Below are 14,329 nucleotides of genomic sequence, written 5' to 3'. Positions count from 1 at the left end.
ATCTCCGGAGCCGTTTCCTTCCAATTAGTTTACAGAGTACGCCTCCTGTGGGCCATTTTGTTGTACTTCATTTAAACAAAACAGCCTTGAGCCAAATATTTTCACCTTTTATTTATTCGTTTCACGAATAACAACACCGACATACGACAACACAGTATGTACAGGACATACCGTGATTTTTCACATTGGAAACTTCGGCATAGACTGCGCTGTGAGTGAAGAATATCATCAATCAAAAAAATTAACAATACAATCTGAAAAGAAATACCGTACCAGTAAAAAGGCGACATGTTCAAATATGCCTATTCATATTTACAACAATAGAACTTCTTACGTACGAATTTTATTTTACATAGAAGCTATTTAGCGCCACTATGATACAATTGACCTGCTTCTTCATTTTGAAGCTTTGCATGACTTGTTTAATACTTTAGAACAGTTATACTCAATTGATGGGTCAGATCCCAAAAGTGGATCGTGGATTCCTTTTAGGTGGGTCGCGGACAGGGAAAAATACATGGAACCATTGGTTTAAGACAGTATCAACATACAACTCACTGGTTTTCATTAACTTATATTGATGTTTTTTTTCTGTACAGATGTTGCATTTACTATTAGGATTTTACTATTGTTATTGTGTATGTATAAAATATAATATATAATTTCAAAGGCAACTTTTTAATACGGCATGGGGTCAGTTCCCGCTCAATGACGGTGTGTATCTGGATGTGAATGGCTGGTCGTTTCAACATGTGCCCTGCGGCTGACTGGCGACCAGTTCAGGGTGTAGTCCGCCTTTCACCTCGAGTCAGCTGGGAGAGGCTGCAGCACTCCCAGCGACCATGTTCAAGATAAGCGGTACTGTATTGAAAATGGATGGAACTTTTGAACAAGAATTTTCTTTATTGTTCTTGGTTTATATAAAAGTGGGTGGCGAGGGAATCACAATTAGGAAAATGTGGGCCACAGGGTGACAACAGCTGAGAATATACCAAACAATTATTAAATACATCAAAACAATACATAGTAAATACCCGCCTTTTCTATCTCATTAGAAAATCATTGTTTCCTAATCGGGCAGCCCCTGGTTAGCATGTCGGCCTCACAGTGCAAAGGTGCCGACCTTCCTGTGTGGAGTTTTGCATGTTCTCCCCGTGCCTGCGTGGGTTTTCTCCGGGTCCTCCAGTTTCCTCCCACATTCCAAAAAAATGCGTGGCAGGTTAATGGAACACTCTAAAGCAGGCATGGCCTGGAAGGCCGCTGTCCTGCCTGTTTTCCAGCTCTCCCGGCTGCAACACACCTGCTTCAGATGGTAAGCTCATCAGCCAGCTCTGAAGCAGCGTTAGAACGTCCCTGATTATTTGAATCAGGTGTGTCGCTCATGGGAGGGCTGGAAAACAGGCAGGACAGCGGCCCTTGAGAACCGACTTTGGAAACCGCTGCTCTAAAGTTTCCTGAGGTGTGAGTGTGAGCGTGGATGGTTGTGCGTTTATGTGTGCTCTGCGATTGGCTGGCAACCAGTTCAGGGTGTACCTCGGTACCTTATGTACCACCCCCACCCCTCACCCACCCACACGTTTCCTAATATGTTCCTGATTTATATGAATAATTGCTAAAGAATTATATTATGGCGGTGGTAAATTGTTGTTGAACGACTGTCATGAGTAATAAATGAATCAGAATACAATAGTACTGTACTCTCAGTAAGATGCAGGTCAATTTGAATTCACGCTAATAAACTTTTTTTTAACTGAAAAGTGTGGACTAACCATGCCAATTCACCTTAATGTAACGTTTAGTTTTGAATTTACAAGTTATTAATTTTACATACATTATGGTGAGTGGGCAATTAAAAGTTGTCATCTGAATATCTGCACAGATCTTATTTTAGACTGTCAGGTAAACATCTCGCGCATTGGTTTTATAGTCACTGTCCTTATCGTTACTGCGCTAATGTATACTTCCGCGCATAATAGTTCGCCACTGGCATTATAGTATTTTTTTTGTTTCGAGAGAACATTATGATTAATTGATAAATAAAACATACATTTTACATAACAGTATTAAGTGTTGGATGAATACAATATTATTTGATGTTTTATACGCGTCGCTTTTTGCATCGAAATGACACGCTGAGGAACTACTTCCCGGCCAAAATGTGGTTACACCCACTTCGCCATTTTCTACTCGTTGAGTGCGTTGTCACGAAGCTATAGCTAGCCTTATCTTAAAAAAAGTACGTTTGATGTTACTCCGAATATTTATCGTGTATCGACTTGAATTGGCAAGCTATTTTTCAAACAGATATTAACTACAACGTTGACGTAGCGGCGCGTGACGTGACGGAAATTAAAGGTAACGGCTTGCCGTTTGGCTGGCAACGTGCTTGCTGCTCGTTGTTGCACAAAGACGACTGCCCGGTAGCACGTTTTTTTTTTTAAAACTGTAAACCTGCCGGCTGACACATTGACGTCCACCGTGCAAGACTCGAAGACCGAGGAGATGACGACCTCCGTGGGGAACGTGGCTGATAGCACAGGTTGGTTCCCTTTTAAAATATGAAATGGCGTTAGAAGTAGGGGGGGGGGGGAACAGAAACCGGCAGTCATTTTGAGCGTTGATGTAACCGAGTTGGTACAACGTGAACATTTTGGTCTGTATCTTGTATCGTAGTGGTTTTAAAAAGACAACTGCGTCTTGTCAGAGTCTAGCTTGATTATATAAGACATTTGTCACATGATCAAGGCTGCGATGGCTGATGTGAATTTGTCTTAGTTCCTGTTCTGCAGGGTTAACTGCATCCTAATTCCTCCTTAATACGTACGATTTAATATGCAGGAGTAATGTAAAAGCAATATTTGAGCATTGATACTAATCCTCTGTGTAAATGAATGATGCTATGCTGACCCGCTCCTATATTTGTTTTGTCACCCCATGCATGTATTTTGTCATCAATTTTAAGTCAAGCATTTGCATGTTTTCAAGGCAGCATGCACATTTTAAATAAACTATGCTCGAGCAGTCTTTTTACATTACTGTGTGTAAGCAGTTCTTTATGCATGGAAACATGCCCGTCTTCACAGAATGCCCAATTTATAAGATTTGTTTTCCCTCACTTTGTATTGAAAGATGTTACCCTCAACTTTTTATCGTTGAATAAAAATCACCATCTTGTTTTTTGTTGAATATATATGTGATCAGTATTTATAATTTATTTTTCATTTGTCTGCCATTTTCCATCCATCACATCTAATGTCTTGTTTTCCCCCTTCCCCCCTGTTCCTTGGGCTGTGTTGGTGCTCCAGAATCGTCAAAACGTATTCTTTCCTTCCAAGGGTTGGCTGAGCTGGCACATCGGGAATATCAGTCAGGGGACTTTGAGGCAGCAGAGCGCCACTGCATGCAGCTTTGGCGTCAGGAGCCTGATAACACAGGCGTGCTGCTGCTCCTTTCCTCTATTCACTTCCAGTGCCGAAGGCTTGACAGGTAGGTGAGGTGGGCTCTTCATGGGTCCAATGCAACACAGATGCGGTGTAGCTGCGGGGAGTCAACGATTTCTCTGTCATCAAAGAACCATTTTTCTGAGTTTTGCTTGCTCATTAATTAAATACTGCCTCCCAGCAGTGGCCTCAGTGGCTAAGGTCTTTATTGACAGGTTTCATCAAGAAATTATTATCTTACATGTTTCAGGTTGAAAATGTTGAACATGCAGGACGCTAGTTTGTTCGACATCAATGAGATCAAATCGATATTCAGTTCAAGTATGTTCACACAGAAAAGAGGCCGACTTTTGAGTCCTAATCAAAATAATTGTCGTCCAAATGATGGTTGTTATGTTGATGAAATTTTGAAAACATTTTCCCTTAAAGTCCAAATTAATACGCTCTCCACTTGATATTCTTACAATTTTCATAGTTAAAAAAAAATAATGAATGCAGTATGTTACCGGTATATATTGTATTTGGAGTCCAAATCCTTATTCGGTATTGCATTTTTTTTTCTGCTAGAACCTGTCAGTAGGTGTGCGGTGCTCAATTGCTTGGTGTGGGGTGAAGAATCGCCAACTCTTAATTGTTTTCGTGATTGTCCGCTTGGGTCTGTTTTGGCTGTGCCACTCTTGTATGCTGGGACTATTAAGGCTGGGCAGGAATGGCGCGAATCCGGGTCTAGTTGGTGCTATAGCACCGTCAGAAATTTGTATCATCCAAGTTAAGCCCCTCCAGCATTTTATCTATATTCTAAGATATATTTATGAATAATTTTCTCAGCCCCCCTTTGTATTGATCGAACTTCCTTTAGCTTGGGAGAGAAAACAGTCCGGGAGCCATGCCTGAGGTTGCATACAATATGACCAACGATCACAGCTTCAATATGAGTTTTAGTTCAGGAGTGTATTTTGTTTGGACAACTGTAGAAGTGTGTCTTGTTCTGTAATACGTTATATATTGCCAGTTGCGTTTTCAAGCTAAGTCGATGGCTTCTTTTTTCACCCTCATGAAATAAAAACCGATGCCGAGTGTCGTTCCTTCAGCCCCTACATATCATTCATACAGGAATGTTAAATCTTTGGTTGATGACCCCAATGACCCCCGATGCTAACCAAAACAGCAGCACATACAAAGGCACATAAACAGTCTAATATTAATTTCAGTGTGAGGTCTTTGAGCGGGTTCATGAGTTTCCTCCTTGTTTTTAAAGATAATGTTTTAAAGTGAGCATTTCAGAAGGCCCATGTACTCACTCCACCAAGTTGCATACATCAAGTTTCTGCATGTCCAAGTATATGTGTCTGACCTCTCTGCTTTGATTATTGCTTCTTCTCAAGGGTGCGATTGCATCAATACGTGTCCAAGGCTATATGAGGGAATGGATAGATATATACTGTAGATTTCCTTTCACATATTACTTGGTGCCAGAAATTCACTTGCGGATTTTTGACCAATCTGTCCCGTTTCTAATCCAACAGGTCAGCTCATTTCAGTACACTGGCCATTAAACAGAACCCAATGCTGGCCGAGGCATACTCCAACCTGGGGAATGTGTACAAGGAGCGAGGGCAACTGCAGGAGGCCATTGAACACTATCGCCATGCTCTGCGACTGAAGCCGGACTTCATCGACGGATACATCAACTTGGCTGCAGCTCTGGTCGCCGCAGGGGACATGGAAGGAGCAGTGCAGGCTTATGTGTCTGCATTACAGTACAACCCTGTAAGTCGAGCACTACACGTTGGACTAAGATCAAGCCATCAGTAGCAAGAGCAAACAATTGTCAGCTTAAAAGCAGTTGTTTGCAAAATATTGAAGTGATTTGTTTCTCTTTCTCAGGATCTTTACTGTGTGCGCAGTGACTTGGGCAACTTGCTTAAAGCACTTGGGCGCTTGGAAGAGGCCAAGGTATGTCTGGTGTCCTGGTCTGGTGTTTGAAATAATGTGGTGCTTTGATTGGATTTTCTGTGTGTTGTTTTTTGTGTCACCCCTCCTATTAAAGCCGTCCTTAGGCCACTGACGTTTTTTTTTTCTTCTCCTTTTTAAGCAAATAGAGACCCTCACCTTTACCGCAGTTTGCCCCATTATATATCAGAAAACAGGTCTTTCTCCTCTCTCATTAAAAAGTGTGCATTGCATACATGTTTTTTTAAAAAAACGTTTATCTTAAATTATAAAGCCCATGTGAGTAAACATACACTAATAAATCATTATTTTAATGATAAAACATTCTCTATAGAATTTTTAAAAAATAGTTTTCCCCAGTATTGTAGACATTTCCCTTCAACCCCGTATCTTACCAGTTGTCCTAATTCCTTTTGGTTTCCTTTGACCTTCGAAAAGACGTCATTTCTACCCTTTAGGAAGAAAGGCTCTATTAGGTCAAACACTTGCCATCTGTTATAATGTTTCCATACAATTGATAGTTGACTGTGGGGGGAAAATGCTGGCTCGGTCTGTGACGAATATATGAACTGATAAGTACCTAGTTTCTATTTGCAGTGCCAAAGATAAGATGGTTTGTAACCTCACCACTGTACTCCAGTATTATATCCAGTTAATGGACATTACACACGTTTCCTCCCCACCTAACATTCACACTGAGAACATTTACGCTTCTATTTGCCACTTGAATTCTTTTCCGATTAAAAGCAGCTCCCTGTGCGGAGTCATATCTGGAGGTGTGCAGTTGAACTAGTGGTTACAGGCCCTCTTATTTTATGCTAGATGAGGGGGGTTAAAGGAGTGGGGATGGAGTATCAGGGAGTGCCAAGCTCCTCAGCTCTGTCGCTCCCTGGCCCCCCGCGCGCTTGCTAAGGATTGGTGGAGTGTGCGCGCCAAGAGCTGTCTTCCTGACCTTTCTAACACCCACCCTCCCACAAAGTGCTTTTCATGTGCCCATTCTTTCTTTTAGTCAACTGTGCCTCACTATGCCATGTTTTCTATTATGCCATGATATAGTCACCCATATAAGTTGTAAAAACTTAAACTTGGGTGCCTTTCAGTGGTGCCTTCCGTCAGTGTCAAGCAGACAGCTCACAATCTGCACTCCACCGCCTGCGTCAGATGCGGTTCGAAAAGGACAGGCGTGCGCAGCAACAGCGATGACTTCTTCATTTCAGAGCTGTGGAGGCTTCTAGATCCAAATAAACCACAGACTTTTCTCCCTACCCCATTGGCCAGGATTCAAGAAAGCAGGCCAGGACAAAGCATTGTAAGCATTAAAATATTTCCTGAAAATGCTAAAAGGCAGAAAATCAACGATTAACTCTTGTTCCATTTTACTTCAGATATGTAATTTCCCCAACGCAATGGGATCAGTTCATTATGTTTAAGATCAAGCCTGTAACTGCCCTCCTGTAGTGACAGCTCATTTGAATTCGTACAATTGATAGGACTTCAAGTTACAAGTACAAAAAGCCTTTCTTCCCCATCTCGCTCCCCCAAAACATTTTTTGGGTTTTCTTTCAAACATTTTTTTGCATGAATGAATACTAAAAATAGTTGGTTATGCTTGATGTGTTTTGGAAGAACCTGCTACATTTCCAAATTGAAAGACCAATGCATTGTTTATCAACTTTACTAACAATGTTGTTTCTGATTTTGTCTCTTTTGGTTTTTTTCCCTCAACTGAAATTGTTGTATAGAAGGTTTCAGGTGGGTGACACTATTCCTGCGTAGGTGCCCGGCGGAAAGGAACACTAGGGGCAGCCTCAGTCTTCTCTTCTTCCAGCCAGCCGCGGCCACCACTCTGACAAAGTCCAAAAATATGGTAACGGGTTTGTAACAGCCACCAAAAAGAAAAACCACCTCACTTCACGCTTGAGCTCCTCTCTCGTGGCATCTCTTGAAGAGCAAATGAGAAAAGTAGCAAAAGAAATGACAGTAAGCATTTTTAAGATATGCTTATACTAATTACTGAGTTCTAAATTAAGTATAAAGAAACTTGGATTTGGAAGCCGTAATGGTGAAAAACAAGTAAGAACGCTCTAACTCTTACATAACTCTTGATTATTTTTCCTGTTTTGTTTTTTTATTTTTCCCTTCTTTATTGAGTTGCAGTGCTCTGATGATGCAGATATTGCGCTGTGAGTCTATAGTAGCGCAGGGGCTGCGCAGCGAAGCCCTCCAGGCAACCAAAAAGGCACAGCGCGCCAGCATGCGACCCTCTACCCCAACCCCTATGGCCTCTTGGTTGCAGACCTCCCCACCCTTAAAACCAGCCTCGCTCCCAAATGCCCCAATATCTCTGGATTTTGGTCATGTACAAGTTTGCTCTCAACAGTCCCTACTGACTTCAAAATGTCCCATGTTATTTGCATCATAACCTAGGCTCCTGTTGCTGTGCTAATGTTTCTTCAACCGCAATTATTCAAAGAGATGCTGGGTGTGGCGTGTGCCAGTCTGGTGTGGCAGGGTGTCGGTCTGTGGCTATTGCACCAGGCCGTATAGCAAGCGAAGCAGCAAAGCGAAGCAGCAAAGCGATGGCCTCTGCCAGCAGCGAGGCTGCGCAGGCGTGGTGCATTGTGGTGGCAGCAACCCCACCTGCTGATGTTGTCGCGCATGCATTTCAGGGACCATGACCTGCACAATCGGTTCACCATCACAGGTTGTGAGTTGTCATGCCTTCATAAGACGCGTTGCTTAAATTCACACAAACTTTATTTGGCTCAGTAATGGAGTGTAGCAATTTGGGTTGTTACTACTCCAGTGGTTTGAAGTCAGTTCACACTGTTAGGTATTAATTTTGCCACTGAGCTTTTAAAATTGTGGCCATAACTGCACGATGAGGGCCGATGTGTAGGTGTTGGTTGGATCTGCGCAGCGTAGGAAAAAGCAATGCAGCTTAGCGCAGCAGACTTGTGCGCAGGCGAGCCCGTGCTGTAGACTCACTTTTTGTTTTCCCGGAGTTAAGTCACTAATTTTGCTTTCTCTTCCCTTTTTTTGTTGTTTTTTTTTCTTCTTGCTTTTATTCTCCCCACCCCACTCCCACACACACTCTTTTTTTCTTTTCTTTTTTTTAACAATCCCATGTCCTCCCCTCTCCGTGCTATACTTTCCCTTTCCATCTGTTCTTTTCCATTCCTGTTGCCTTTTCCACTGGGAAATCAAGGCTTGCTACCTGAAAGCCATTGAGACTCAGCCCAACTTCGCAGTGGCTTGGAGCAACCTGGGCTGTGTGTTCAATGCCCAGGGGGAGATATGGTTGGCCATACACCATTTTGAGAAGGTCTGTTCCTATATTTTCAAATACCCAGAAACAAATGTATGAATGTTGTTTATTCATCCCATATATTAATATGTGTACTTGTATGTCTTGTGTGTCAATTTTCAAGGCAGTGACACTGGACCCAAATTTCCTCGATGCCTACATCAATTTAGGAAACGTTTTGAAGGAAGCCCGAATCTTTGACAGGTCAGTCATCTCCATCCTGACGTTTTTGTACCTATTGTTGATCTAGCTTGTGTAAGGTAACCAGATTTGTGATTACAATAAATCTTATTTTGTGCAGTTCAGTGTTGTTGATTAAATATGAGGCTTTAGCATATGTTGTGTTTCCAGAGCTGTGGCGGGATATTTGAGAGCCCTGAGTCTTAGTCCCAACCACGCAGTTGTTCATGGAAACCTGGCCTGCGTCTACTATGAGCAAGGCCTCATTGACCTGGCTATCGACACATACCGCCGAGCTATTGAGCTGCAGCCTCACTTTCCAGATGCCTACTGCAATTTGGCAAATGCACTGAAGGAGAAAGGCAATGTAAGGCAACTACTTGGAGCACGGATTCACACCACTGACCTGAAGTTTGAAGGATCTATCACTTAATTCGACGTAGCAATGACTAAATGCTAACTTGACCAATGTTTTTTCAGGTGTCTGAGGCAGAAGAGTGCTACAACACAGCTTTGCGTTTGTGCCCGACGCACGCAGACTCCCTGAACAACTTGGCTAACATCAAACGTGAACAGGGCAACATTGAGGAGGCAGTTCAGCTTTACAGAAAAGCGCTAGAGGTACGGCTTGATGATCGATAAGAGTTTACTCGTGGGTCAAATATCAGTTCGAGGAGGACACCATCAAAATGGCTTCAATGTGTCCAGGTGTTCCCAGAGTTTGCTGCGGCTCACTCCAACCTGGCCAGTGTTCTGCAACAGCAGGGAAAACTCCAGGAGGCCCTCATGCACTACAAGGAAGCTATCAGGTTTATATTCATGCAATAGTATACAGAATAACTGATTGTTGTCAAGCTGTGACACACCACACCCAAATGTATGTGATTCTTTCACTTGTGTTAAGACAATGCCACTATTATATACAGTTTTGACTTTTAATCTGGTGTGGAAGAACATGAGAGATCACAGGTTATCTTCAAACTGTAATTATGCTGTTCAGAGATAACAGCGAGGGTTTACACAAGGTGCTAACACTGTCTGTGATTCACAGAATTAGCCCCACATTTGCGGATGCGTACTCAAACATGGGTAACACGCTGAAGGAAATGCAAGATGTGCAAGGGGCCCTCCAGTGCTACACCCGTGCCATCCAGATCAATCCTGCTTTTGCTGATGCTCACAGCAATTTGGCTTCAATACACAAAGTAAGCGTTGTTAGACTTTTGACTGTGTCACTAATGACCTTATGATTTTTTATTTATATCGAGCGGTGTTATCAGTACTTTTAACTATAGGATTGACCGAGCTCCTATGATGGGAATTGACAAAAAAAAAAAAAAAAGACGTTTGCATGATAATGTCGTGGTTGACTCTTATTTATAAAAAGAATGTATCATGTTTCTAATGTACGGTGGTGTTGGTCTGTAAGGACTCTGGAAACATCCCAGAAGCCATCGCATCGTACCGCACCGCCTTGAAACTCAAGCCTGATTTCCCTGATGCTTACTGTAACCTGGCACATTGCTTGCAGGTTGGTGGGGATTTTTTTCATACTGTATTCTTACCATTTACATATTCAATGTTTGGGATTGTGTTACTTTTTGACAGCATTGCTGTACGTGATGTAATTTCTCCCAATTTTTTTAGATTGTGTGCGATTGGACGGATTATGATGAACGAATGAAAAAACTAGTGAGCATTGTTGCTGACCAACTGGAAAAGAACCGCTTACCATCGGTTCACCCTCACCACAGTATGTTGTATCCACTCTCTCACGGCTTTCGCAAGGCCATTGCTGAGCGCCATGGGAACCTTTGCCTGGACAAGGTACACTTTCTCTTCCAAGCCACATTTGAATTATTTGCACCAGGGTTTTGAGAGTGTTTTAGCAAAGTGCATAATGCAACCTCCTAGTGTAGCTTCTGAAATGAACCCCTCTGACTCGTACCATTTTTCCACTTTTGCTTATTGAACAGATCAATGCATTGCACAAACCTGCTTACGAGCATCCAAAAGACCTGACGGCCAGCGGTGGACGACTGCGTGTTGGTTATGTCAGCTCAGACTTTGGCAACCACCCGACTTCCCACTTGATGCAGTCCATTCCTGGCATGCACAATCCTGAGAAATTTGAGGTGAGTCACTGTAAACAAGTCAATTTATTAGTTATAAATTGAAGCTGCAAAGAAGTTTACCAAAAAGAATAATTGGGTAGGGTTTTATAGAAATATTTCATCATTCCTATTCAGTATGTAATCTTTCCCTTTCACACCCAAGGTGTTTTGCTACGCACTGAGCCCTGATGACAGTACGAACTTTCGAGTGAAAGTCGTGGCAGAGGCTCATAATTTCACAGACCTCTCACAGGTGACGTCTTGTATTTTCTGAAGGTCATGGCTACAAATAGAGCTGTGTGTAATTAATATTTATAAAAAATAGTCTCGGGATTTTTATAGATTCTTTTATCTCTACTTGTAGATTCCTTGTAATGGCAAGGCAGCCGATCGTATTCATCAGGACGGGGTCCACATTCTGGTCAACATGAATGGTTACACCAAAGGGGCCAGAAACGAGCTATTTGCCCTGCGCCCTGCTCCTATTCAGGTGAGATCAACATATTGATGCAAAATTCTGTCACGATACGGATAATTGCTATATTGACTTACTGTTGGATGAGGAAAAAATAGACATGACAGTTTATTGAGAGTTGATCAATGGTCATTTACGAGCGTTTCTTTATATACGTCATCATCAATCACTCGCACTGCTCCTTCCCTTCTGCCGTCATTCAACTACTGTGGTAGTCGGCCCTCATAAGTACACAAACGGTAAGAAAAATGGTTCAGTGCGACTGTTCCAGTTCGGCTGACATGTCTCGTGCACGCACAACTCTTGTGTTTTTAGTGAGGTGCAGCAGAGTGGAGTATCGATAATAATAACCAAGTAGCGTGAATGCCAACCATCGTACGGCTTACAGCTATCGTCTAGGGTGCCATTTTTGCATAATTTCATTGCTTGTTTATGCACTTTGGGTTCTGAGAACAATGGCTACAACCGCCAGGAATTTAAAAAGACTGATGACTGGTACCAGATAACTTTTTCGAGTGGCTAAATTGATTGACAGTGAGACCAGCCAGCGTGCAGTCCGTGTAGCTCCAATGCAAGGTCACTGTTGCATTGAAAAATTATAACTTGTTTGAAATTGCTGGATTGTATATGTTTATACAAAGTAAGTCTACGAAGATCATATAAAATGTATTCAACAATTTGAGTGTTAAATTAGAAGATTATTGATTAAATCACATAGAAATCAACATTTGTTGAGCCAAGATACCTTTATTTCATTAGAAAATGTCATGGGTGATGAGCATTTTAAAAAACTGTTTATTGTGAGAAAATTTATCATCCCTAAAACAATTATCATGACAGGCTTATTGATGCTTAATAATTTTAAGCTTCATCTTGGCTGTGTCTCTTGAGAGTCAATCGTGTATGGCTTGACTTTAAAAAAAAAAAAAAAAATTAAAGTCATTTGTTTTCTCCTTAGGCTATGTGGCTAGGTTACCCTGGAACCAGCGGCGCGCCCTTCATGGACTACATCATCACCGATAAGGAGACATCACCTGGGGAAGTCGTTGAGCAATATTCTGAGAAGGTTGCCTTTATGCCACATACCTTTTTCATTGGTGATCATGCCAACATGTTTCCTCATCTCAAGGTTTGTACTGTCTCCACCTGCTGTCATTTTTTTTTTTTGCTCAATTTTCTTGATTTTTTTTTTTTTTTAAACAAGATTGTGCCGTTATGTGTTGTAACCACAGAAAAAGGCAGTGATTGATTTCAAGTCAAATGGACACATCTTTGACAACCGCATCGTTCTCAATGGTATCGATCTGAAGGCCTTCTTGGACAGTCTGCCAGATGTCAAAGTTATCAAGGTAGATAACATTTTTGAAGGTGGAAGAAAAATAATCTGAGTGCTTTTGTTAAACAACACTGAACGTGGTGCACTAATCCACTTGTAAGTTATTCCTGACAGTTGAATAAGGATGACTTGTTTGTACAAAATTTGCTAAACATGCAACTCAAACTTTGGAGGAATCTATTCTGTTGGCCAGATGAAATGTGACAACAATCAGGAGTCTGCTGCAGACACAAATGGAGCATTGTCTATGCCTGTGATTCCCATGAACACGGCTGCTGAAGCAATCATTAACATGATCAACCAAGGCCAAATACAAGTCACCATCAACAGCTTCACCGTCAGCAATGGCCTTGCCACCACACAGGTATGTATTACAGCAGTGGTTCTCAATTATTTTCTGTCATGCCCCCCCCCAAGAAGAAGAAAACATCTCGCGCCCCCCCTTGTGACTATAAATACCTGTAGTATCATTTGTGTATAAAATTGTTGTAAGTACACCTCTGCATAAGACAGTATCCTTATTAACGTATAAGAGAATAAAAAAAGAAATATGGACCAACTTGCAACAAAGATTAGCTTTATTAACTATAACAGAAAAGAGTTAAAGTGCATCTGAAATTCAAAAGTAAAATTAAATCCTTAATTTAACTCTAAATATTTTTTGACTGACCATGTCAAACCATATGACACTGAAAAATAAAATTACATAAAATCAATAACTAATAATGCATTCAAACTAATCACCAACATTATCTCAGGAGCACAATATTAAATAATAATAATAATAATTTGTGCTGATTTTTTTTTTTTTTTTTTATCAAAGATGATGTCTGGATTAATGGCAACATGTAGCAGTCACAAAATGGGATGATTGTTGGCAATATTCGGCACGTTTTCTCTGAAGAAAAAAAACTCTTTTATCAATGAGATTGGGGTGTAATGTCTTTAAGTGACGCCTTAATTCATTTGGCTTCATGTTGTCTGATGTCTTTCCTCCCACCGTAGTCACAGTGACGCCAAGAGCTACATACGCTTCGTCATTTTTATTATTTACTCATCTTGGCTTTCGGTAGACCTCTTTTCTCCGTCTCTCTCTCTCTCCCCGTCTGTCGACTTCGTGTCTACACTTCAAGCTCATACTCTGTGCCGTGTGCAAAGCGCGCATGCTCAGTGCGAACAAAACACCGAGCGAATGCTCCCAGCGCACTCTGCCAAGGTGAGCGCCACTGCCCCCTAATGTAGTGGAGGTGCAATTGCACTTTATTCTAGGACAGTTAAAAAAAAATCAAAATAAAAAAGCATGTTCCCCGAGGCCAAACGCGCCCCCCCTGACGGAGCCTCACGCGCCCCCCAGGGGGGCGCGCCCCACTATTTGAGGACCACTGTATTACAGTAAGATGATCATTTTCCACATATATCTATCAGGGATGGCAATTTTCCGCGGATACCCAGAAATCCGCCGTTTTATTTCTTAAATTGATCATTTTTGTGAATCGTCTAAATCCGTTGAGAAAATTTTAGGGG

General features: G+C 41.7%; 1 protein-coding gene across 3 annotated transcripts in view; it reads left to right on the top strand.

The window, feature by feature from the left end:
- Nucleotides 1–2,159: 2,159 nt before the first annotated feature.
- LOC109515817 (UDP-N-acetylglucosamine--peptide N-acetylglucosaminyltransferase 110 kDa subunit) overlaps nt 2,160–14,329 on the top strand; it is a 15,232-nt gene continuing 3,062 nt past the window's right edge. The window contains exons 1-18 of one of the 3 annotated variants that reach the window (XM_019869839.1): nt 2,160–2,539; nt 3,336–3,486; nt 4,967–5,210; nt 5,328–5,396; nt 8,602–8,718; nt 8,825–8,904; nt 9,052–9,247; nt 9,361–9,501; nt 9,589–9,689; nt 9,932–10,085; nt 10,310–10,411; nt 10,528–10,707; nt 10,857–11,015; nt 11,158–11,247; nt 11,359–11,484; nt 12,428–12,598; nt 12,702–12,818; nt 12,999–13,169. In XM_019869839.1, the coding sequence (XP_019725398.1) occupies nt 2,503–2,539; nt 3,336–3,486; nt 4,967–5,210; nt 5,328–5,396; nt 8,602–8,718; nt 8,825–8,904; nt 9,052–9,247; nt 9,361–9,501; nt 9,589–9,689; nt 9,932–10,085; nt 10,310–10,411; nt 10,528–10,707; nt 10,857–11,015; nt 11,158–11,247; nt 11,359–11,484; nt 12,428–12,598; nt 12,702–12,818; nt 12,999–13,169 (2,406 nt within the window). In that variant the 5' untranslated portion in view covers nt 2,160–2,502. Of the gene's footprint in view, nt 2,540–3,305; nt 3,487–4,966; nt 5,211–5,327; nt 5,397–5,449; nt 7,261–8,601; nt 8,719–8,824; nt 8,905–9,051; nt 9,248–9,360; nt 9,502–9,588; nt 9,690–9,931; nt 10,086–10,309; nt 10,412–10,527; nt 10,708–10,856; nt 11,016–11,157; nt 11,248–11,358; nt 11,485–12,427; nt 12,599–12,701; nt 12,819–12,998; nt 13,170–14,329 lie in introns of those variants that run through there. The other 2 variants (XM_019869838.1, XM_019869840.1) reach the window with 2 other exon arrangements.

The sequence above is a fragment of the Hippocampus comes genome, unplaced genomic scaffold, assembly GCF_001891065.2.
Source record: "Hippocampus comes isolate QL1 unplaced genomic scaffold, H_comes_QL1_v1.1 scaffold9, whole genome shotgun sequence".
NCBI lineage: Eukaryota > Metazoa > Chordata > Actinopteri > Syngnathiformes > Syngnathidae > Hippocampus > Hippocampus comes.
Note: the sequence above shows the minus strand (reverse complement) of the source record. Positions and strands in the feature narration are given on the sequence as shown.